This window comes from Eurytemora carolleeae, unplaced genomic scaffold (genome assembly GCF_000591075.1).
Source record: "Eurytemora carolleeae unplaced genomic scaffold, Eaff_2.0 scaffold303, whole genome shotgun sequence".
Classification (NCBI taxonomy): domain Eukaryota; kingdom Metazoa; phylum Arthropoda; class Copepoda; order Calanoida; family Temoridae; genus Eurytemora; species Eurytemora carolleeae.
This window is the reverse complement of record NW_019396305.1, coordinates 177,197-203,256: the sequence shown is the minus strand read 5'-3', so window position 1 is coordinate 203,256 and position 26,060 is coordinate 177,197. Positions and strand designations below refer to the sequence as shown.

Below are 26,060 nucleotides of genomic sequence, written 5' to 3'. Positions count from 1 at the left end.
TGTATCCAGTATCCTGTATCCTGTATCATGTACCCTGTATCATGTATCCAGTATCCAGTATCATGCACCTAGTATCATGTACCCAGTATTTAGTTTGTATATATGTATGAAGCCAATTTTTTACAGATTGATTCTTGCTGAGGAAGTTTAAACCCTCTTACATGAACTGAACACAAAGGACAATGAATGAAAAATTGAATTTTAATGTGTTTTTTCAACAATGGGATTTTTTTCGAAAATTGTACTGATTTTACAGATTTTTTAAAAAAAATGTACGGATTTTTAAAAAAATGTACGGATTTTAAAAAAAATGTACGGATTGGTTTAAAAAAATGTACGGATTTTTAAAAAAAATTGTACGGATTGCACGGATTTTTTTTGAAAATTGTACGGATTGTACGGATTTCTTCTGAAAATGTACGGATTTTTGTACGGATTTGTTCAAAAAAGTTTTGGCCACCCTGTGATTATGACAATGAAAATGACAATGACAATTATAAGGATACTGATTATGACAATGAGAATAACAATGTCAATTTCACTTTCCTCCGTATTGGGAGGTCCGAATTAATCTTTGATTACATATTACAGGTTCCTGAATATTCTGGTGCTAAAGATAAGGATAAGTCCGAGGACTCTGTGAAAAGTCTACGAACCTACATACTTACAGAACATTCACCCGCATCCATGGAGACAGTCAAGGTATTTTTAGGATAGTGAACCAAAATAATAAACGAATAAATCAATATATATACCAAGATACTTTGCTTGTCTGTCTGTTTGTTCGTCCATTTGTACCAATAAACGTCAAAACAGCTTAACCGATAAGGAAGGTTTATGGATGCTTAGATATAAACAAAGTCGTCTCCAATTTTTGATTTTCGTAAAATTTGGAAAATCCACGAAAACAAAATTGTAAATCGTAAAAAATTTTATTAAAAGGTTGAGCAACAATTAAAAGTTGCGAAGAAAATGGGCGCGAAACGCCCTGATTGCCTCTTATTTAAATAGCAGAACACCTGGATAAAAAAATAGAATTTAAATGTCTATTATCAGTCAATATTCCACGAAGTTGAAAGGTAGATTTCTTGATGATAAATGTAATATAATGATAACGAATTTAGTTTAGTTTCAGGATGAAGTATCCGAGGTTCCAAAAGTGATGAGCAATATATTTTCGCGCGAACAGGTATTTAAATAAAAAGAAAACAAGAGTTTCAAAGAGAGTTGTTGGCTTGGTATGGTGTTTGAACTGTTAGTGCAGTTTTAAAATCGCGTTGGAACTTATGTCCCCTGGAATTTAGACTTGAAACGTTTCGCAACAATCAAAAATAACAGAAACAGATCACTGAATAAAATTACATGTTTGTGATTTGAAGAGTTAAATTTTTTCTTTTTCAATCTGTTCTAAAACAAAAAATTATTTTATACAAGGATTTTTGTTCAGTTTTTAGTCCATATTATTAAATAATTTTTCAATATCGATTCTTGAGTGTAATCCTTCAAAATGAACCATCCTTGTTTTTATAAAGAGCGATTTTGCGCTCTCACATAGCAATTATACACATGAAACCTTGTATACCTATCAAATGAATTCTAAAAATGTTCTCTTAATACTGCTCTCTCAGTTCAACCAGCAAGCCAGTCTGTTCCTCTAAGCAAGATAAAAACTTGCTAATTTAAAGAAAACTATATTTTGAATTTTACAACCTATATCTGAGAAATAAATGTGTATCATTGTTGAGTTCACATTCTTTGTAATAAATGTTAGTAAGTAAGTAAGTAAGTAAGTAATTAAGTAAGTAACTTTATTTGTGATTTATAAGAAAAATATACAAAATTAAGTGCTTCAGAAGAAAATATTCAAAAACCTCAAAAAAAAAGGCTTTGGGAATATTTTCCCCCAACACGAATCGTTAGAAAAGCAATGCTTATATGATATCAATTTCAGCGACAAAAAGGTGGTAAGAGTAATCTTGTAAAAAGTAAGGTAAACTGAAAATTTAACGGAGGTTAAATTTTGCTGTTGTAAATACTGGGATATAAGAGTTGTTTCTATTTGGTGCTGTCCAAAATCTGCAGATTAAATTAATTAATCTAGGATCGATGGTTTCCTCCGGCAGATGTAAACCACCTATTCTAAAATCGAACAGTTGCCATTGTCGATATCTAAGTTAAAAAATGTAGATTTTTGTAGATTGTAGATAAACCCTATTTCATACTTAAGTTTTAACCTCAGAAGAAATTTTATGACTAATATTCCTAAATAAAGGAAAGAAAACGTCCTCTGTCCTCTGGAGAGGACGTTATCCAACCGGCCGTGAAGAAACCTGCTCTACAACCATCACCTAGGAAAACCGAACCAAATGTCCAGGACCAACCTTTATTTGATGATGAGGTAATTCAACTTTTCAAAGTAATACAGAGACTGTCGGCGTAGGTTCAATTGACCCTCCTTTTGTAGAGTGGTGTACTCGATTCTCAACAGTACCCAAACAGTATCCAGTCCACCTTTGACTAGTCTAGACCTCGGACCGGACTTATCTTTATTAATCAACAAAAGAAGTATCAATACTTAGATACTGTCTAAGTATTCGTATAGCGCGGCTTTTTAAATGTTAAATGTTCAAAATATAAAATATTTATCGTTTTGGACATAAAGTAATCTTAAAAGTTTACATTTGAGTTTTAAGAGTTTTTAAAGAATGAATTATCATTTATGAGATTTTGAATATTTTGAGTAAATAATTGTTTTACATTTACATAAAACAAGATCAGTATAAATTCAGGTTCGATATTGTTTCTTCACCTTCTTTTTAGGTCTTGAATCGTCTATAGGGTTAAACTAATCGTCTCCAACCTACACAGTAGAATTTACACCTAGGGTTAAGAATCTTTTCTATATTAGTCTACGCGCTGTTTCATTGCTTTCCCCAAATTTAATCATTATTCTTTAATCTTCAGTTTTGAAAAAGAAAACCATTAAGAATTTTTAGGATGATGATATGTTTGCTTGTCTTGATGATATCGGTGAAAATCAAAAACCTGCTTCAATTATTCAGAAGTCTCCACAAAAATCCAGCTCGAAAGAAGAAGATGACAACATTTTTGGGTTCGGCGTAACAGCCCTTAAAAATCAGAGGCAGCAAATTGTTCCGGAAACCCAGACAATAAACCGGAAACGGAAAGCACCGGGGCCGGAAGATAATTTGTTTGGATTTGGAGAAAGTTCCTTATTGTCGAAGAAAAAAGCTGTTCCTTCAAAGAACGGAGACGACATTTTTGGCTTTGGGTCACCTGAGAAACCCAAAAGAAAAGATGAATTTTCCCAGGCCTCGAAACCCAGTGATAAAACTGAAATAAAATCGAGAGTTGGCCCAGCTGAATCTAAACCAAAGAATTCAGATATGGATCCGAGCTTTGGGAACACTACAACTACCAGCTCGAATTCAACACAGAGTATTTCAAGGCCCAGTCATAATACTACAGGGTTTCTGGGTAAGGTAGGTTTAAGCTTTACACGAAGTAGATTTATATTTAACACTAGCTTAAGCTTTTCTCCTTCCTTTCCCCTTTTTTCTTAAGTTTTTTCCCCTAACTCAATAAAATATACACCCCTACTGAAGTGCCTGGCGTTGCCTGTGAAATTGAAAAAAAAAATTAATTTATAAGAAAAAAATATAAATGTTTTTGCCTATGTTTACCCCATCAGGGTACCCATGTGTTCCCTCTAAAATGTTTAACCAATTCGTTTTAGCCGTTTGGCCAGCTATAGCTAACATATACACACACAAATACACCCATACGTATAAATATATATATATGAGCGAAGAGCTTTATTATATTGATTCAGATGTTTGACGAAGTAAAGAAAAAGGAGAATATATTTAATGTTTCGAGGTTTGACGGAGTATAGAAGGAGCAGAAGATATATTTAATGTTTCGAGGTTTGACGGAGTATAGAAGGAGCAGAAGATATATTTAATGTTTCGAGGTTTGACGGAGTATAGAAGGAGTAGGATATATTTAACGTTTAGAGGTTTAACGGTGTGAAGAAGGAAAGAGTAGAGGATATATTTAATGTTTAGAGGTTTGACGGAGTGAAGAAGGAAAGAGTAGAGGATATATTTAATGTTTAGAGGTTTGAAGGAATTTAGAATAATGAGTAGAGAACATATATAATGTTTAGAGGTTTGAAGACTTTAAAAGTTGTAGAGGATATATTTAACGTTTAGAGGTTTGAATGAGTATATTTAAAGTTTAAACCTCAATCCTTGAAAATATTTTAATTTAGAGGTTTAACGGAGTAAAGAAGGAAGAAGGAGTAGAGGATTTAACAAAAAGTTTCGGCCGAGTAGTCTATGTAAATCTATACAGGAAAACACCATTCAAACCAAGGTATATTTATACTTTAAAACATTATTTTTAGATCCGGCAAGAAAACTTTAATAGTTTCGTTTCTTTCTGACGAAAGTTTTCTTGTGACCTTTCATTTAACAGACAGAATTCCGAATTCTAACTATACCCTTTAAACATAATCATTAAACTTTGCTGTGTGCTGGAATCTGTTTTTCAAAAGAAGTTTGAAAACCCAATGTTCATAAAGAACATAAGAACATAAAACTCCATTCTCAAACTTGGAAGCTGACAGCAAATCCCGACATTTTTAATTTGATTAAATTGATTTCTAGAGACCCTCTATATATAAATTTGGCTTGTCTGTCTGTTTGTCTGTTTGTTTGTATCCAATAAACGTCAAAACGGCTGAACCGATCGGGCCCAAATTTTTTGATGGACATCACGTGACCACAGGAAAGGTTTACGAATGATAAAAATTTTTAAAAAATGTGTTTAAAAAGTTTTTAATTTTGTAAAAAAATAAATTCGTGAAAATCCGCGAATTTTTTTTTTTAAATCCGCGAAATTTTTTTCTTTGTTTTAAAATGTAAACAAAAAGAACATGTTCACAATTTAAATAGAAGATGGGCGCGAAGCGCCCTAAAAGCCTAGTTACTTAAAAAGGAGATATCAAAAATTGTAACGATACCCTTAAAACTTTAAGTTAAACAAAAACGATATAGAAGATATTCTTGGTCTCTATCTAAAAATTTATAATTTCCTAATAAACGATCTCTGTACAATTCGGGATAACTCAAAGTAGAGATAAAAAACCAAAGTTTAAGAATTAAAGACTTGTTTTGAAGGAAATAAGACTATATTATCTTTATTGTTTCTTATATATATAGGTTTACAGGGTACCGTTGTGAATCGAGTTTAGAAATTTATATAAGAGTCACGTCGACCACCCTTTAAAACCATTAGTAAAAGATGTAAATGATTCTACTTAACAATTAGTTCCGTATTACAAATTACTTTTAATATTTATCTTGCTTTTTAAGGGTTGTTGAAGATGTGGCTAGTCCGAGTGGGAAACCGGTTTTAAACTTTAAAACATTTAAAAAACAGGTTAAAAATAAAACCGTAAAAATTGTGGTTCTTATAACGAGCTTTTTTCGTCGATTTTTTGGCATAATATTATGAATATTGCGTTTGCGATACATCAGAAATATTTATAAAATAATAAAAAGTTCGATGATTATAAATGTTAAAAATGAAGACAGGAATCGAGTCCTCAAATTCCAATTTTCTAATCCCTATATATCTTTGCAACCCAATGTTGAAGTCCTTAGATAATTCTAACTATGAATTCTGTTAGATCAAATAATCTAAGTTTGAATTATCAAAGGTTAACACCATTAGGTTGTAAAGATAAAGGGATTAGAACATTTTTTGGCGTAAACTCAATTCCTTTCTCTACGTTTAAAATAAGATTTAAGTTAAAGTTTACTTGGGTTTTAACATTTCATAGAAACTTGTTAAACTTAAGTTGAATTGTAAAGAAAATTAGCCAATACTTTTATCAAAATAAAAGAGTAATAAACATATTTTCAGCAAATTGTAAAATCTTGTCAAAAAGTGAAGCTTACCCCATACAAGGTAAGAAAAATAAAAAAATCGAAATATTTCTTGAAAATTTCATTGTTGGTTCAGAAGAAATGTATAATCTAAGGCTTGCCGAGATGAGACCCGTCTAGATGAGTGGATGCAAAATAATTCCTTGATATATCAATCCATGCACGATAAAGAGGTTTGTAAAAAAAGATGTAAATTTTCGGAATATTTTTAAAAGAAATTTTAAAATTTATATTTTTGAGATGAAACAAGCTCTGTCCTTGTTTAGAAAGAGAAAGAATCTACTGAAGATTTCTGGAACTTCCAATCCCAGACACAAGCTGGGAACCGGTCAACCGGACCAACTAGTAGAGGGAGGAGAAGATAGAATCCTGGTTTTGTACAGTGGTAATCAAAAAACAGTGGACAGATTGTCGACTTCTTTTTTCTGTTTTTTGTCGCTTAGAATTTGTAATTTGTAAATGAGTAGTAATTCATTTATAAAATTCACAGTTTTAATACTGTATTGTACTTAGTACTGTACTGTACTGTACTGTACTCAGTACTTTACTGTACTTTACGGGTGGTTCTCAGGGGTACTAGAAACCTGGAGAAACTGGTTCCCTGGTGTCATGTCCAACGACACACCTTGTGCTATAAATGAATGTTTAAAGAATACTGTTTCCCACAGACTGGCACCATTTTTCAATTAATTTTTAAACAACTGTTCAGTTTTCCGCTGTAAAATACTTAGCAGTGATCAAGTATAATTTGCAATGAACAACTAAATAGAGAAAATTACATTTGTGATAATTGTTAGAATTTATATTCAATGTGATTTTATTGATCTGTATCTTTTCATTTAAAAAATTGTTCAGCTAAAAGATGTTTTTTAGTATTTTAGAAGATATTAGTCATATAGTCGAAAAAGATTTTTGCGAGAAAAATGAAATTTTAAAAAATGCGACAGAAGAAACATAGGAAAAATAGGAAATCCTCAAAAGCAACGCAGAAGAACGTGAAAATACGCGAGATGGTTCAATGAAGAATTTGAAGAAAAAAACATACTAAATTAACCAAAGCCTCTCTGAATAGAAATATTTAAAAACGAATAGAGATACTAAACAACTAATACAATTTCTGAAACCATTAAACCAATCAGTTATAAGAGTAAAAGTGACTCAGACAAATTTAATTCAGATAATTGTTTTTAGCTCCTAGAGTTAGGTTTAAATCCACAGAATAAGAAAGCTCATTTCTTCCATTTTAAAACTTTTCTTCTACATCTTAAGTAAAAAAAGTAGAGGGGGATGTTGTCCGAAATAAAACTGTGCGTGGAGATATCCAGCTTAAATCACATTGAGAAAAAATTACCCTTTCCAGGGAATCCAGAGGGTATGCACCTAATCGTTAACACTTTTTTAACACTGATATTTAACCTCTTACCCCCCCCCCCTACCTAGCTCGGACCGGAGGAGAATTTAAGGGATTTAATGTTGACAATAAAACGAACTTTCACAAATCCGATGCATTTAAATGCATTTTGTAAATTAAAACCTGATAATGCAAGCGTACACAACACAGCTGCATGCAGCTATAGTGAGTAATAAATAACATTTGTAGTTTAATAAACTAAACTAATAGAACTTTTGATAACATGATAATTTACAGTGAGAACCAGAAAAATCTAGAATAGGAAGACGACTTGCAGACGCAAGTTATGATTTTTATTAGTCTTCTGAACACGTGACAACGATTTTGTGAAGCGAACAGACCCATTTAATTGAATAAGTAATTCAAAAGTTTTAATTATACTTGTTTCTGTACTAATTACATTTAAATATTACTTTAATGTCGTCTTCATATTCCACAGTATTCTGTGCCTCACTAAACTATTGAAAATTGATTTTTTGGGACATTTAATTTTTAGAATTTATCTTTGGGTCGAGATTTTTTAGATACGGACTAATGTTTTGAACTGTTAAGTTGTTGCATATATTTCTATGTATTTTTCTGTACAATACGCGTGTTTACAGAGATGTACATCGAGCTCAAAAATATCACGCGGCCCGCGTGACAACTAGTAAAATGCATCTCCCAGGGGCGTATTGGAGGTTAAGCCTAGATTATTTTAAGTTACAAACCAGGTTGTTGTTCATGTTCACCCCAAAAAAACCGGTTTAGAAAAAAAAATAGATGTGAGTCTGATTAATGTCAATTATTGAAAGACTTTAGGAAGATATCATAAAATGGACAAATTGTTAATTGTTGAGAAACCGAATTATATATAATTTTAATATTTTAGGGTAAGGGGGGCCGGGGGCTCTCGACCCCCCCCCCCCTCCCCGATGCCCCTGGCTTCTCTGTTCACGCTGGAATTAGACAAAATCTACGTGTAAAAGTTGTCTTGTTTATTTGCTGATGAACATTTTCAAAGATGCAGAGAGTACCTAAGAGGTTTCAAATTTCGCAGTGCATTTGCGTAGTTATGCCTGATTGTGTAAACACGCTGTTCTGCCTCAGCTTGTAGTCAAAGCATTTGTTAAAAATTCAAGTTCTCTTATTGGCGGGTTCAGCAGGGAATTGGCGGCAAAGTTTTCACTGTCTTAGGTGCCTTGGCGGGTATGATAAATCCAAGATGGCTGCTAGGACGTGGCCTCGCTGTTTGGTTAAGCGCCGGAACAGAACAAGATGCCGGTCTAGGGCGCGTACTGTACGGTCTAGCTCTTACCGGGTGCCGGCGCGCAGTTCACCAACAAATCCACTGCTAGACACACTACCCTTTAAAGTTTTCAGATCTGTGATTTCATTCTAGAAAATCTGCGAGTTTTCCTTAGGAAAAGTTCTCTTGAAGAAATATAATTATGAAGTTGAAGTAAAATTGAATGTGGAGGTTCACAACTAAGAAGCTGATATTAGGAGGTGAGTCACTTTTTTCAAGGGAATAAAAATAGACAGTATTATTACGCAAAGCCTTTAAAATAATTGATGTAGTGCTCTAAAACATCTTGGAAAGTAGCTCTGCCCAAAGGAAATTTCCTTGCTTATACTCAACATCTTAGCGCAATTACGACACCTCCACTCCAAATTTTACATAACCCCTCTTTACATTCTACATAATTTGTTTGCGTTTACCCAAAAGTATCATAGGTCTAGTAGGTGTAGGTGCCGCGGGGGGGGGAGGAGGTTCTGGTGATTTATAAAAAAATACATCTAGAAAATAAATCTTACCCTTCAATGTAGATCTTTACAGGACATTAAATCCTTGATAAAAACATCTGTATGAGCTGAAATTAAGATTTGTAATTCTGAGGAATGATTTACGATTTAATAATTAAACAAATTCATCTGAATATTAAGTCCGAGATAATAAAAAAATTAAATTCAAGCGTCGACAAAAGTATTTAGATATAGACTTCTGTTTGGCTTGGCTTTTTTGTTTTCAATAAACGTAAAAACGGCCGAACCAATTGGGACAAAGTTTGTGTGGAACCTCACATACAGAAAAATACGTTTTTGTTATTCTTGTTTGAAAATCCACCAATGCAAACAGACATTTGTTTTTGCTTCGTGTTGCTACGTCTTGATAAGAAGCATTTTAAACCAAAATAGATCATAGAAAAAAAAAATTAAGCACCCTAAACGTCAAGCATTTTATAGCTTTTTTATCAATGATCCCAGGGATGGTTATGGCTGGTTAAGATTATAAAATATGCCTTTCTTTGACTTGATGTTCACCATAACCAGAGAGGAGTACGCAGGGTGTTGATTGTGATTGGGGGCTCTGCCCCCACCCCTGCCTTGATCAGTGAAATCCATGGTTTAGGAGTTTTCATGACCCAACAGTTGCTGGGCCCCCCCCCCCCCCCTAGACAGAACAAAACAATTTAAGCCACTCCGTGGACCAATTTCTGGGTACGCCCCTAACCGCAATTTCTTCCTTTATTACCCTTTCTTTGCCCTTTTTAAAAAGATTATCTCTTCTAGAAAAAAGTTTAAAAATTTAATTTTAGTTCCACATTTTATTGAAAATATATTTCGGTTTGGGGAGTTTAGGTTGACCCTCGTCAGTTCTTGAGATTATTTCTGTCCGTAAGATTCAAAACAATTCTCTTATCTACATTGTAATAATGTTTATCCCCACTAGCTTGGTCTTAAATTACGATTTTAGCTATTTTTCCCTGTAAGCTCACTCATTCCAGTGGTTCTCCCGAGTTCCCCAATAAAAATTTGATGCAAATCAGTCCAGGAGTGCGGGGCAACCTATATTCAGCGATGAATCACAATTCACTATGTCGGGTCACAAAAAAATGGTTTATTCGTTTATTTGTTGGAAACGAATTGATAATTTCTAATAACATAATGTTTTTACGCTCTAATATTCAGAATTCTACGCAGGGAAGAAAATTGAAAAAAATCAGAGAGACTTTTTCAGTTTTTCGGTTTTCAAACTATACCTTACAAAAACTAAGATGACTTAAATTCCATATTATATTTATGCTTCTTTTCAATACCTGTCATGATCTTACTCTACTCCTGTAATTTTTATTATGATTTAAATCTCGCAGAATTTTTACCATCATGTCCATTGTATAGAAATAATATGGTTCGTTATGAAAAGGGATATTTTCTTATGCCTACCCCCAATAAACACACAAACAAAATGTGAGTGTTCAGCATGCACTAGCTTCTGAACTGCTAATTTAAGCAAACTATTTTAATTAGGGGCGGGGCGGGGTGGGCAGCGACGTCAAATATTTATCTACAACTATAATAAAGCTCCTCCTTCATATATATTTTTATGTTAGCTATAGCTGGCCAAACGGCTGGACCGAATGGGCTGACATTTTTTTAAGGAACCCATGGTTGCCCGGGGAGTGACATTCTTCAAAATTTATAATTTTTTCCCACGTGCAACGCAGTGCACTTCAGCTAGTTAACAAATATTTTATATTATTATGGAATTTAAGGTTCCCTTTTTTTAAATTCTCAATTTTTATTATTATTAAAGATTTATTCACACATATTTAATATACATACATATATTATATTTTTACATACATATCAGATTTCTAGGCTAAGTCATCTGGGAACAAAAATATAATCATATTTTTGAAAAATTTTATGTGTTGAAATAAAATAATGTGAATTTGTTTAAAAATTTAAGAATATTTAACAATTTGTCATTTGATTTAATTGTTTCCCATGACTTACTTATTTACATTAAACACATTTTTCATCCTGCTAAATTATAATTTTAAAACAATTTTAACTGAGATTAAGAAAATGGCTCCCTCCCCCCTTGCCCTTCCCAAGCTTGTTCTTTTACATCAATTATTTCCCGAAATTGCACTTTGCACCATGGTGTATGCCTCCAGTTGTATAACATTGTAAAATGCATATTGCTTGTAGATATATATACATACAATCTGTGTATTGTGTAGCTGTGCAGTGTACAAATTGTATATCTATTAGAATGATCCTAATGTATAATAATAATTCTTAACAGTTTTCCCTGATTATCAAAATACAGACAAAATTAATTCAATCTCAAATTTTATTAACTCTAAATTGTATTACTTATCAGATATTTACTTGTAATTGTATCTATTTAACATATAAAAATATATGTAGATTTATGTATCTATTTATATCTATTTACTTGTAATTGTATCTATTTAACATATAAAAATATATGTAGATCTATGTATCTATTTAAATCTATTGCATTTCGCTTTTTTATTTTCTCAAATTCATAATTCGAACTAAAAGTATTTTTTTTCTAAAGTGGAAAGAATTTTTCAGGCAATTTATTTTGCCAAGGGATGCATTTGAATTCATAGTTTAATCTGTTGCATAAAGCAACACGGAGATCCAGAATGATAAGTTGGATAGATTATAAAGTGTCGCAACGCCTTGTCCTTAGATTTTACGACTCAAACTCTCTCATACTGTTTTGTAGCCTGTAGACTTTTGCATTTAAAAACTATACAAAATTGTATTCAATAAGTAATAGGAAAAATTCTTACAGATATTATCGCGAGAACATGAAACCTTTGGACCAGTGCACAGTGTGTATTAAAACATCGAAAGTCCGCGAATTGTTTCTTAATTTATCGAGTCTCACGATCCACAGTCACATATGTTTCAGAAAGAAAATATTTGTTTTAAAACTTGGGATCGTTTTTATTATCTCTTAATCTCCTCTCACCTCCAGTTTATATCTGTAATTCTCGTTTCTTTTAAACATTGCTTTTGAAATCTTGTTTTCCGTGTCTTCCCTCATTCCAATCCCATCTCCTCAATAAACTCCTGTAATCCTCTCTCACAAGGAGGGGGGGGGGGAGTGCAGAAGTAAATAAACGCCACCCAAACGTGTTTTGCGGCATGCGCGCTCCTCAATTGGTATTCAGAAATAAAAAATTTATGGTGTACAATATTGTTAAAGCTTTCTTTGTTGCTCCTCTGTTTCGAAAATAAATCTTAAGTACGTCACATGAAGTGCTAGAAAAAAATTACAAATCTTGGATCCAATTCGCTGATTTAATGACTGCATTTCATGATTGGAGTTAAGATACTAAAAGGTCGGGCTGCCTGTTTACTAAAAATTATCTCACCCCACCCAAAGTAATATCTATCTCCATTTAAAAGATATTTTCAAAAAACCTTTACAATGTTTAGATTTTAGTATTCGCCTACTCGAGTTCAACATCTACAACAAAACTATTTACATGCATAGATGATAGAAAGATCAAAACATTTAGAAAAAATCGTCTCATCGCGCCCACTAGTGAAAATGAAGTATTAAGTTGAAGTATTTCTAGCGCTTCATTGCTAATTGAGCCGTGCGCATGCGCAAAGGTTCAAAAACGTAATTTTATTTCTAGCGCTTCATGTGGCATATTTAAAGATTTATTTTTGAAACTAAGGTGTGCAATAAAGAAATCTTTAAGAATATTGTACACCATAGGGCCAATAACAAAGGTCAATATTGTATTATTTCTAAGAAATAAACGGTTTAATATTAACTTTGTCATTTCTGATTACCAATTGAGGAGCGCGCATGCCGCAAAGCACGTTTGGGTGTCATTTGTTAACTTATGCACTCCCCCTCCCCTCACCTCGTCTAAACTAAGCAAGCATTCCATACTCCATAGTGTGACGGAGAATTAGTAATTACCCTTGCTACACTTATATCAATACAGGGGCCAATACCTCGAATTACCTTTACACCCATACACAATTTTTAACTTAGGTCTTAGATACTCACAAAGAAAAATAACCTATAACATCATAAAATATGGATTTATTCAAGTCTGCCTTCAATTTAGTCTGTTAATTAATAATTTATGTTTGACCGAAAGAAACAAGTTTAAATTTTATTTAACCAAAAATGTGAGGAAATGGCCATAAATGAGGAACTGAGATTTTGTCACAAATTCTAATTTAATTATTTCAAACTATTAATTCTGGTAGATCAAATAGTATTAGTTTGAATGAAATATGGGTCTGTCCTAGTATACGATTTTTGGATTATACTAGGAAATTACCTGAAATATAAAGGGCTTACAACATCAGGTTGCAAAGATTTAGGGATCAGAAAATTTCTTTTTTTAAGATAAAGCCACGGATCTCTATTTTCGAGTTTTATTTTAGTTACAAGGATGAAAGTTACTTTTCCATTATTAAAACAGTTAACCGGTAATGTTACATCGTCTATACGCAATATCCCCCCTACTGAACTTCCGACCTACTGATTTTCCGACCTACTGCAATATCGGACCTACGCCAGCTGTTTATTTTTGTATTATTTGATGGCTAGGTTAGGTTAAGACAATTTCTGGGCCGAGCGCTGCGGCTAGGACAGGCTAGGGGGCCGAGCGCTGCGGCCACGGGTTAGGTTAGTTAAGACAATTTCTGGGCCGAGCGCTGCGGCTAGGACAGGCTAGGGGGCCGAGCGCCGCGACTAGGACAGGCTAGGGGGCCGGGCGCTGCGGCCACATGTCCATATCGCAGCTGTAAAACCACGTGCTGTAGGTCGGATGTGTTGTATAGCGGATTTGGCGTAGGTCAGAAGTGGAGTATAGCGGATATGTGTAGGTCGAAAAATACACCACCCAGTTAACCTTTTGAAAAATGTTATAAAAGGTGCATAAAAACAGTAGAGTTCCTTAATTTTGATGGAATTTATCAGAGCAAACATTTCACGGTGTAGGATGATAAAGTAACTTTATTTCACGGTAGGATGATAAAGTAACTTTATTTCACGGTGTAGGATGATAAAGTAACTTTATTTCACGGTGTAGGATGATAAAGTAACTTTATTGACCTGAAATTAAAATAAATGAGTAAAATAGATAAAACTATACATGTTGTTGTATTGGGTATCATGCGTGCTAGAAATGTTTTGCTGGGATTTTTAAGTTTTCCAGTTTTCACACCGCCCTACGTTCAGTGTGAAAATACCATCATCTCAAACAAACTAGATATTAACATAAACATGAATAGATATTTTTCGTCAATGTTGTCCTTCTTTGAATAAATCTAATTTTATAACAAACTATATATTAAATCAAAGTGTACACACTACACAACAAGGTTCCTGCTGGTGAAAATATTGCATTTAAAATTAGCTATTTAAGGAATTGTAAGCGTAAATTCGATTGTATTACATCCGCCCAACATTAAATCCGTCCTACGATACTTCAGACCTACCCGCTTGTGGTTTTTCAACTGCTTCAAGCTGCTGAATTGGTCCGATGTACAAAATCCGTGCATCCGATCTACATAAGTTGTGCATCTGACCTACTTAAACTTGAACATCGATTCTTATGGTAGCACTGTCGACTACATACGGACAATATCTGCAGTTTCTGCGTAGGTTGGATTAACAAAATATAATGTACATCCGACCTACTGATGTCGTAGGTCCGAAGTATCGTAGGAAGAAATGCTGTAAGACAGAAGTAACATTACCGTAATTTCATAAGCCTCCATTGAAAGCGTGGTATGTCCTGTGCTGAACTGTACCCCTTCTAACAGCTTTCCCTGATCAATTAACATCTACTTTTTTACTCTACAGAGGTTTGGTCCATCACCATCACTGAATTTTAAATCAATGAAAGTGACTTACTCATTTCTTGCTTTAAAGCAATGTTGAAATGATCAATAGTAAAACTACTATGCCTTAGCTCACTTACACATTATGTCTAAGTACAAATTTAATGAATTTGAGCCGCGTCTCAAATCCACCCAAAACCGGTTTCAATTAGGCACCGGCTTAAATCTTGAAACATTAAATAAAATTTTAAGTGAATCCAACCATATCTAAGCCGCGTCTCAAATTTAAGCCACCACTTAAATTCTTTAAATCACTTTTTACATTAATCATTAGCTCACTTAACAATTAATCCTTAGCTCACTTAACAATTAATCCTTAGCTCAGTTAACAATTAATCCTTAGCTCAGTTAACAATTAATCCTTAGCTCACTTAACAATTAATCCTTAGCTCAGTNTGGAATGAGAACATAAAGATATGAGATGGGAACATGAAGATATTGGATGGGAATATAAAGATATGGGATGGGAACATAAAGATATGGGATGGGAACATAAAGATAAGAGGTGGGAGCATGAAGATATGAGATGAGAACAAAGATATGAGATGGGAACATAAAGATAAGAGGTGGGAGCATGAAGATATGAGATGGAAATATGAAGGTATGAGATGGGAACATAAAGATTGGAACATGGAGATATGAGAGGGGTGATGAAGATATGAGATGAGAACATAAAGATATGAGATGGGAACATGAAGGTATGAGATGAAAACATAAAGAAATGAGATGGGAACATAAAGATTGGAACATGGAGATATGAGAGGGATCATGAAGATATGAGATGAGAACATACAGATATGAGATGGGAACATAGAGGTATGAGATGGGAACATGAAGATATGAGAGAGAAAATAGTTATTGACGTGCATTATGCAGATGTGGGAATAGAACATGGAGAAATGAGAGGGTGATATTGAGATATGGACGGAGAACATATAGCAGGGGTGATATTGTTTGGGGTAAAAAGTATCAAAAAATATGGGAGGGCAACATAGAGATTTTGGAGGGGATCATGGAGTTATGGGAGGGAAACATGGAGATATGGAAGGTTCATATGGAGATATGGGAGGGAAACAGAAATTGGGACGGGAACATGGAGTTATGGGAGGGGAACATGGAGATATGGAAGGTTCATATGGAGATATGGGAGGGAAACAGAAAATGGGACGGGAACAAGGAGATATGCAAAAGGAAAACATGGAGTTATGGAAGGGCAACATGTAGATATGGGAGGGAAACATGTAGATATGGGAGGGGAACATGGAGATATGGTAGGGAAAAATGGAGTTATTGGAGGGAAACATGGAGATATGGGATGGGAACCTGGAGATATGGGAGGGGAACATGGAAATATGGGACGGGAGCATGGATATATGGTAGGGGAGCAATGCGATATGGGAGGGGAACATGAAGATTTGGGAAGGGAACATGGAGATATGGGACGGGAACAAGAAAATATGGAAGGAAAAAAATGAGATTTGTGAGAGGAATGCCGTTATATGGTAGCGGAAAATGTAGATATGGAAGGGAAACATGGAAATATGGGACGGGAGCATGGATATATGGTAGGGGAGCAATGCGATATTGGAGGGAAACATGGAGATATGGGATGGGAACCTGGAGATATGGGAGGGGAACATGGAAATATGGGACGGGAGCATGGATATATGGTAGGGGAACAATGCGATATGGGAGGGAAACATGTAGATATGGAAGGGGAACATGGAGATATGGGAGGGGAACATGGCGATATGGGAGGTGATCATTAAGATATGGGAGTGAAACATGGAGGTTTGGTAGCGGAAAATGTAGATATGGAAGGGAAACATTGAGAAATGTGAGTTAAACACGAAGAAATGGGAGGGGAAACATGGAAATATGGGAGGGAAACATTGGGATATGGGACTTGGAACGTGGAGATATGGAAAGGGAATTATGGAGAATGGGTTTATGAAAGGAAAAATGTAGAAATGGGAGGGGAACATGGTATATCTATATAGAAATATATTTCTTGGAAAATTATTCCCAAATCTCATAATGTTGCCAGTTTTAACTTTTTATTTTGAATATTTTTTGAGGAATTTGAAATTTTCAAAAAAAAGACCTTAGTGAAGTGATTTACCCTTCTTACCTTTCATTCTCCCCCTTTTCCTATTTCGGATTCTAAAGGTTTGGGATAAAAACAGATTGAAAAAACTGAGAATAAGCTTTGGGAGAACGGGTTTAATGAGGAACGAGGATAATCCGTTATCATTTAAAAAAAGCATTTTGATGGATTTGCAATTCTATGACAGACAATTTAATGCATAAGGAGAGATTATTTTAATATTAAGATTAGGAATTCATTTTAAACCCCCCTTGAATGTTATATTTAAAATTTTGGATGTTTCTATGATGCATAACTCCAGGGATAAATAAGACACATGTGTTGGGGCTGGTAGCTAGTTGTTCTGTCTTATTCGCCCCCTCCCCTTCCCTCCCCCGTCCCCATACCAAAATAAAAAAATCAAATCACCGAAAAGGTTGATCTGTTTCTTGATTCCTGTTATTTTAGCATACTTTACTAAACCAGACAGGAGGAGAATGTCAAAGTTTTAGTCACAATTTCAAATTTTCTAATTCCTATATCTTTGCAACCCGAGGTGTAAACCTTTGATATTCCAAACAGCGACTATTTGATCAAACAGAGTTTATATGTTTGAAATATCTAAGATCTACGACATCGGGTCGCTAAGATATAGGGGTTAGAAAATCAGAGTTGTGGCAAAAACTCAATTCCTTTCTGAGACATTACCGATACGCCTAGGTTTGGTTTTACGTTGCACAAGTTTGAATGAAAGCAAAGATATTGTAAACTTAATACATTGTAGTTCTTCTCAATATCTCTGCAATGTAAGGAGGAGTTAGTTATGCTTCAAAACATAAAATATTTCAATCTTACGTGCAATGTACTTTAGTTTCAAGTGATAATATATATACGCTATACATTTGAAAATCCTAATTACAAATGTTTGATTCTGTGATGTGTGCACAGAAAGGCGCGATTGCCAAAAACTGAGTTGTGCACTTTAGTCACGTTTTTCATAAATAAAAAGAAATTGATAAAGAATGTTAAGTGTTAAGTGTTTATTCTCTTTCAACAAACTAGTGCAAGTTTACTACTTGATCCCAATTACTGCATGATACGTCAATCAAGATCATTTGCGCTATTTTTGTCATAAAGGTACGGTTTCAAGATCATACAGCAAAAAGATACAGACTGCTATGAAAAGTTTTAGCAATTTTCCAGACTGGGTCGACTTTGAAATGTCGCAACTCCTTGGTCGATGATTTTACCTCGCCAACTTACTTTTTTGTGGCCCCACAGAAGATTTTTTTATCTATAAAGCACTGTTTCTGGCTTTAGTTTTAAAAAAGTAATAGGCAAAATTCTATTTAATTTTTGCATGGGCGCTTACAACCTTCGGATCACTGTCACTGGTAGCTTAAATTTTTCAAGATTTCTTACTGAAGTCGTCTTTTCATTTTAGATTTTTGCAGCTCCTTGGAGCTGTTAATACACATCTTTAAATAGTCTATACTTAGAAGTTTTAGGTCAAAACTTTAGCGCTTAAACCAGTGTCGGAAAAAAATAAGGGGGGAGGGGAGAATTGCAGTATAAGTCTGTTTACAAGTTGTGCATGGTGTCTTTTGTATGTGTACAGGGTGTCCCAATAAACTTATATTTACTTTCGAAATGGGGTCAGCTTCTGTGGATCTTTAAAAATTGACGGAGATATTGAGACAATTGCGATTTTGTTTAATAATAAATTGAAATCTAGCAATATATATGACAATCTTTGTTAATTTGAAAGGTTCAAATTGGCAGACTGCAATGGGAAATCTCAAGACATGCAAATTTTGTTCAGTAAAAAATATCATTATTATGTTTTATCCTGTTCACGAAAGATGTCGAGTGCATCAAAGATGATGTTAAAGTCGACACTCAATTCTCATGTTTTGGAGACACTCATTCGGACTAAATACATATAGTTTTACATTGACATAATACTTGTTATGAAACATTTACTTATATAAGTAGAAATAATACGGAATAACTTTATGTGTTTTGTTGCAAATTATATTACATTTAAATTCAAATTGCATTTAATCATGGATATTTCTTATTTGATATTTTCATTTAAATGTCGAGGTCTTTACAAATTACTTAATATACATAAATAAAGGTTAATGATGGATACATAGAGTGTGCACATTTTAAAAGGAAACCCCAGTCTTTTTTGAAAATCTTCTTCTTAGTCTAATCTAAAATTTACAAAACTGTTTCCTTTTTGTCTAAAGTGTCAAGGCTTCCAGTTTCCTATTTTGTCTAAAAACGCATATTACCTATTTTGTCTTTACAATATACAAACTGTTTATAAGTTTGTAAAACTCTCTCCAATTATTATGTCTAAAGTTTTCAAAACCATCCTGCTTTCTACTTTGTATATATAAACTTTAAAACTGAGTTTTTGCCACAAACTCAAATTTAAACCTGTTGGTAAAAATATTTTATGCTTAAAACTGACTAAAGTTAACAAAACTCCCTGTTTCCTATTTATTCTAAAGTTTACAAAATTCTCCTGTTTCCTATTTTGTCCAAATTTTACAAAATTCTCCTGTTTCTTTTTTTTAAAGTTTACAAAATTTTCCTGTTTCCTATTTTGTCCAAAGTTTACAAAGTTTTCCTGTTTCTTATTTTGTTCAAAGTTTACAAAATTATCCTGTTTCGTATTGTGTCTAAAGTTTACAAAATTCTCCTGTTTCCTATTTTGTCTTAAGTTTACAAAATTATCTCGTTTCGTATTTTGTCTAAAGTTTAAAAAAAATTCTCCTGTTTCCTATTTTGTTCAAAATTTACAAAATTCTCATGTTTCCTATTTTGTCTACAGTTTACAAAATTCTCATGTTTCCTATTTTGTCTAAAATTTACAAAATTCTCCTGTTTCCTATTTTGTCTACAGTTTACAAAATTCTCATGTTTTCTATTTTGTCTACAGTTTACAAAATTCTTCTGTTTCATATTAAGTCTACAGTTTACAAAATTCTCCTGTTTCCTGTTTTGTCTAAAATTTACAAAATTCTCCTATTTCCTATTTTGACTGAAGTTTACAAATTCTCCTGTTTCTTATATTGTCTAAATTCTATCAAAACACAACAAACATTGTGAACAAGATTCGAAAAGCCGAGTATGATAATAGTTTAAAATAATTGATTTTGATATAATTAAAACCAGTTCCCTGAGCAGTCCTTTTGCGTCACGTTATCCACACCTCTAGATGGCAGAGGCCCAAAGGAGTTACGCGCATGCCGCGTTGAATTACAAAACAGAGACAAAAAATGTTCTAGCCACGGTTCTGTATTCTGGCCTGTCCTACCCGCGGTGCTCGACCTCCTAGCCTGTCCTCAACAGCGCTCGGTTCAGAGAGTAGTGTAACCAACCCTAACCTTAAAATATATACTGATCTCTCTCATTCTTGTAATTCAACGTGGCAAGCGCGCGTAACACCTTTAGGCAACTGCCACTCTACCATACCTACCTTGTCCTTTCCTATTCTAAACAAATGTGTTGAATGATAGAAAATGCTTTTGCATTTTCCTGACAGAAAAAATAGAAAAAATGATTGCTTGAGTTGAGTGTTCAACGAAGAAGTTGTTTTCACTTGTTCTCAGTTTTCATGGGTGTTTATTTTCTTTAAAATGACCCCCCTCTTTGAAATATTTTTTAATGTCATGTTTGATATATTTGTTTAAAAGGGTTTATTCGCTATAATTGGGGTATATAAATGATTGTTACGCGAAATTTATGATTTTTTTGGGATAAAAGCATCCTAGAAGTGTGAAAAAATGTCCAATTATAATTTTTTCACAGACCTTTGAAATCATCCCCAGGGGGACAAGGGGGGAGGGTACGCAATGGGGAGCCATCTTTATTCAAATGTTTGAGAGTGTTCAGTACATACTTGCATTATGTGTTTGCGCCATTTTATTGAAAATCCGGTTTTAATGAACTTTAATGTCATGTATTTTACAGAATTAACGAACGCTGCTGGTTCTTTTTTAAGGAAAAATTATGATTTAATTATAATATTCCAATATTTTCCCTACACAGTTTTCCCAGATTTTTTAAAAGCAAAATTGGGGATGAAAACTTTGAATATGTTGATTGTAAATTATTAATTCAAAAAAGGAATTTGAAAAGACAAAAGTCTCTGAAGTTGTTCTAGACAAAAAAAAATAATTTTTTCATGATTCATTATCAGAGGTTCCAATTATTTCTGTAAAACTAATTAGGTTGTTTATTAGAAAGCAAACAAAATACCGTTGTCCGTTATTATAATACTGAATACCGAGTTCCGCAATCAAAATTTGAGGCAAATCGGTTAAAGGGTTCATGAGCTATGAACGGACATCCATCCAAACAGACAAACACACAGTATATGGACACCAGTTAGGATAGTTAATAAAGAAATTAAGTCTTCTCTACAAACTCAAATTTTGTATTCTATATACCCTATATATCTTTGCAACCTGATGGCGAAAACCTTAGATATTTCAATCTTAGATTATTTGATCTAGAAAAATTCATAGTTTGATATATCAACTGTCTTCGACATTGGGTTGCAGAGATAAAGGTTTTAGAGAATCTGAGTTTGTGGCAATGACTCAATTCCTTTGAAATATTAAGGTTGAGATGGTTGCTGACAACGAGGATATTCCAACCTCTCCTGCTGTTAGAAAACGAAGCTATCCATTCATCCAGGTATTCATCCTTTCATTCATTTATCAATTCGTTCATCCCTTCATCCTTATTCCTTGTGTATACATAATTTTATCCATTAATACAGGTATTCGTCCGTCCATTTATCTATACATCCTTCCTGGTATTTATCCATTCTTTTATTTATCCATCTATATATTCATCCTTTAATGAGTTTATCATTTTATTCATTCATCTTTATCCATAAATTCAAAGTTGATTTTTTTTTTCATTATTTCATCAAATTTTCAGAGCAAACCAATTTGATCTTCTGACATTTGATTGAGACCTGAACACGTGGACAAATAGATAGATATCATGCAATTGCAAGTAATTAAATACATGTAAAATTCAAATTGTTAGAGACTTAAAATTTTTTATTTTTTCATTTATAGTCCAAGAAAAAATGGTTAATATGGCAAGGACATGATTGAAGACTAAAGTATGGATCTTGTAGATTGAAGATACATCATTTGTCTTCGAATGAAATTCATTCTCCAAAAATGATTGTCGAAACAATAATCTTAGTCCTGGTATTTTCAAAATGTGATCCAAAATGAAGTGAAGTTATCGGCGAAAAAAAAAACATTTTTTTGCCTTCGATACCCCAGAGGCTACACATGTATGTACACAAAAAATTTCAGCCCATTCGGTCCAGCCGTTTGGCCGGCTAAAGTGAACATATATACGATCGTCTTGTTTTATTATATAGATAACCATAATAAAAACATTTTTTATTTTTTGGTAAACTAAAGTCGTGGAAACCTGTTTTTGATACACACATATGCGTAAAAGCATATATTTTTATTGATAAACTGTATTTTATATTACAATATTATCATTGTATGTGTGTTTATTTATAAACGTGATGATTATAAAAGATTACATATTCGTTTAGTACTCTTTTATATTATCCAGAAAAAGGGCTCAGAGATGTGTGTACTTATGTGTATTACAGAAATATCACAACTTTTTATCACAAAAATTTATCAATTTTGATTTTTTTAATTGTCGTAGTTCACAAACCCAGATGTGAGTCCTGTCAAACAAAGCCTTCCCTCACCACCTCTACAGGAAAATATACTAAAATATGTTTTAAAAAAGGGAAAGAGAGGAGGGACAAGTTTTCCACTTTTGTAGAAGAATTATTTTGTATTATTATACCAGTCTAAGGATTATCTGGTCTTCAAGAAAGGACTAGACACCTTTGGAGGGAGTAGTGCAGTGCGAGGGGGAGCAGACGAACACAATCGGGGGAGTATTTCAGGGAGTCCAGGAGTAGGTAAAACCGAAACAGAAAATAAAGGAGAAGTAAATAAAACTGGGAGTACTGGATCAATAAAACCTAAAGTATGGAGTACAGAAGGTGGTGGAGGTGGAGTGAAAGATAAACTAAAAGTAATCTATCTGGGAGATCAGAAGATTAAAACAAAGGACGGAAAGAATAAGGAGAAGAACGTGACGGAAGAAGATGGAGAAGAAACTGAGAAAAATAAAAAGGTCGGATATTTTTTTCATTTTTCTTGCAAATGCAATTTTGCAACATGTCTGATGATTTTAATGTTATTTAATATCCCAGGGGAGGTCCCCTCCTTCCCCTTCCCCTCCATTCTCCCCTTTCTATTACACCCCCCCCCCTCTTCACCTTCCCTTACCCCTCACCTCCTGGATTGCCTCTCCCTGAGATTTTAAAGGGAAACTTTTTATTAACAAAACTGAATTCTACAATTATATTTTTTATTTTGTCGTAAATAAACTATGTTCAGGAGATTCAGAAGACCATGGGAAATTCAGGTTACATCAGGAGTAACGGTAAAGGGGAAAGTGAAGAGCCAAGGGATGGTAGGAGAAGTACACCCCCTTACCCAGCAGGAGAATATAATGACTCCCTGCCTCCTGTTCTTGAGTCTAATCCTCCGATTGAGCGGAGTAGCCGAGTGGGTCAACATCTTTTACCTGTTGGAGTTCTTAGGTAACAAACCTCATTAAAATCTCGAGCTTTTTAAAAAAGTTGTCCTTCCCCCCCTCCCCTGTTCTTTCCGTCCTGTCTCTTCTTTATATTCCCGATGATCCGTAATTATAATTCATAATTCGCTGCTTGGCTTGGAATCAATTGGTCAGATAACTGGGTTGGGTCAGAAATATGAGAAACGTTTTCCGCAGAAATATTTGGGTCAGATATATCGTCTTTTACACAATTTACACAGCATCTTTTTAAATTATAAACAAAACCAAGTAAAATAAACTAAAGATCATATATATATTCTTCTTATCCTGGGATTTTTAAGCTATTTGGTCTACACATATCTATCTTCAAAGTTGTCTGATCTAAAAAGAAAACTTGAAAATTTCAAAATATAAAGTAAGACTGAAATTGACTTAGAAAAGTTTGGGTTTTTTGAAAATAAAAGAAAAACTTTCCGGTGAGGATAAATTCACATTTTAGAAGCTCGCAAATATGCATTTACTAGATCAACATGTGCCAACTTATTTAGTCCATTAAATTTAATCTAATCGGTTTGTATTTTAGAGAAAACGCGGGAACACTGCTCACGCGCCGTACAACCGGACAGCCATATCCTCGCAAATCTGCGCTTGCAATATCGATAAAACCCGCGCCATCGAGTTTAAATCCTAAGGGAGTGACCAAACCAAACCAGAAAAAACTGGATTTTCTAAATAGTGCCGCCGAAAACGAAAAGCAGAGTTATAATATACCGAAAGAGATCAAGTGTGAGAGCATTCAGAAAAGTGACTCACTCTCAGGCCATTCAACCCTCTCTCCGGCAGCCATTTTGGATCCTGCTCTTTCATGCCAATCCCAGGGACATCACGTGACTAATAAGAACCAATCAGAAGAGCTGGTAGCTACCACACCATCTGTTCATCACTTCAACTCCTCCACCCAATCAGATGGCGAGACCGATATATCTCGACCAATCGGAGCGGAGCAGACAAATTCTCTCTATGTTCATTGGTCAAAACTGCAGTCCAATCAACCAATCAAGAAAAAGATGAAGCAGCTTAGCCGAAGTAGAAAGTTGAAGTAAGTTAATTTAGATGCAAAAATGTCTGGTTTTTAAATGACGTCTAGACACATTCAAAATTTTATTAACAATAATTTCATGGAAAAGTATAATATCAGGGGTTACTCTATACAGCTTACTTTCATTCGATAGTATACAATGCATAGTTCTTTCTAATACCATAAAGCGATATTTGAAATCCCCCATTTGTTCTAGAATTTATAGAACCTCACATCAACGGTTTAAGGATCACGAAGTGTAAAACTTTTTAAACTTTAAATATAAAAATGTTTAACTGCAAAATTAAGTATCATTCTAATAGTTCGCAATGTTTTTTATCAGGAAGGCATTCCCCTACTCCCATTCCCATACTAAACACAACGGCAATATCTGTAATAGAAAGATTTTAATTTTGCAAAAATGCACACAGACGCATGTGGGCGTATTTTACAATACAACAGGGTTGCGATAAACAATTAAATACGAGAAAATAAAATCAACATGAGAATAAGTGACGAGACAGGTTTAAAAGGTTGTCATTAACCTAAACCAGAAAGAAATGCAATTAGTTATTTAGAATTACGATTTGTAAAATTAAAAGTTTAAGAACTGAGACATCTTAATTTTGTAAAGGTACTTACACACTTGAAAGGAATTGAGTCTTTGTCCCAAACTCTGATTTTCTAATCTCTATTTTTTTCCTGAACCGCAATGTCGTAATTTCAAACTATGAATTTTCTAAGATAACATACTCTTATAAAAGGGTTACACCATCAGATTGCAAAGATAGAGAAATTATAAAATTTTAGTTTGTGACAAAAAATCTGTTCCTTCACCAACTAAAAATGATATTTAATCTTACATATTTATTTTTGAAATTCTATAAATAAAATATTTAAAACCCTTTCCTGACTTAGACTTGATATCAGCAATTTTGCAAATTGAATAGATTTATGTTGTCTATTTATAATCCTAAACCCAGATGTCTAGTTAAACTTTTAAAGCAGAGGGTCACGTAACACTAACTATAACGAAGAGCATCCTGTCTGTATCAGAACATTTTCAGTTTTAATTTTGATCTCATATTCAAAATCCGTCTAAAATGACGCAAACCACTTTAAATATTTCAAATATATATGTAGCCCATCAAAAACGTATAAAAT

General features: G+C 33.8%; 2 protein-coding genes across 4 annotated transcripts in view; both read left to right on the top strand.

The window, feature by feature from the left end:
• Window positions 1-6,836, top strand: part of LOC111700590 (nibrin) — a 14,606-nt gene extending 7,770 nt beyond the window's left edge. Inside the window, exons 12-20 of one of the 2 annotated variants that reach the window (XM_023471561.1) lie at window positions 592-702; window positions 1,130-1,189; window positions 2,273-2,398; window positions 2,997-3,503; window positions 4,295-4,398; window positions 5,400-5,466; window positions 5,953-5,997; window positions 6,071-6,148; window positions 6,242-6,836. In XM_023471561.1, the coding sequence (XP_023327329.1) occupies window positions 592-702; window positions 1,130-1,189; window positions 2,273-2,398; window positions 2,997-3,503; window positions 4,295-4,398; window positions 5,400-5,466; window positions 5,953-5,997; window positions 6,071-6,148; window positions 6,242-6,340 (1,197 nt within the window). In that variant the 3' untranslated portion in view covers window positions 6,341-6,836. Of the gene's footprint in view, window positions 1-591; window positions 703-1,129; window positions 1,190-2,272; window positions 2,399-2,996; window positions 3,504-4,294; window positions 4,399-5,399; window positions 5,467-5,952; window positions 5,998-6,070; window positions 6,149-6,241 lie in introns of those variants that run through there. The other variant, XM_023471562.1, reaches the window with a different exon arrangement.
• Window positions 6,837-6,932: 96 nt separating this feature from the next.
• The window catches only part of LOC111700589 (uncharacterized), a 50,206-nt gene continuing 31,078 nt past the window's right edge, over window positions 6,933-26,060 (top strand). The window contains exons 1-7 of one of the 2 annotated variants that reach the window (XM_023471560.1): window positions 6,933-7,347; window positions 8,563-8,874; window positions 21,800-21,874; window positions 22,889-22,945; window positions 23,045-23,371; window positions 23,638-23,843; window positions 24,402-24,917. In XM_023471560.1, the coding sequence (XP_023327328.1) occupies window positions 21,806-21,874; window positions 22,889-22,945; window positions 23,045-23,371; window positions 23,638-23,843; window positions 24,402-24,917 (1,175 nt within the window). In that variant the 5' untranslated portion in view covers window positions 6,933-7,347; window positions 8,563-8,874; window positions 21,800-21,805. Of the gene's footprint in view, window positions 7,348-8,562; window positions 8,875-21,799; window positions 21,875-22,888; window positions 22,946-23,038; window positions 23,372-23,637; window positions 23,844-24,401; window positions 24,918-26,060 lie in introns of both variants that reach the window. The other variant, XM_023471559.1, reaches the window with a different exon arrangement.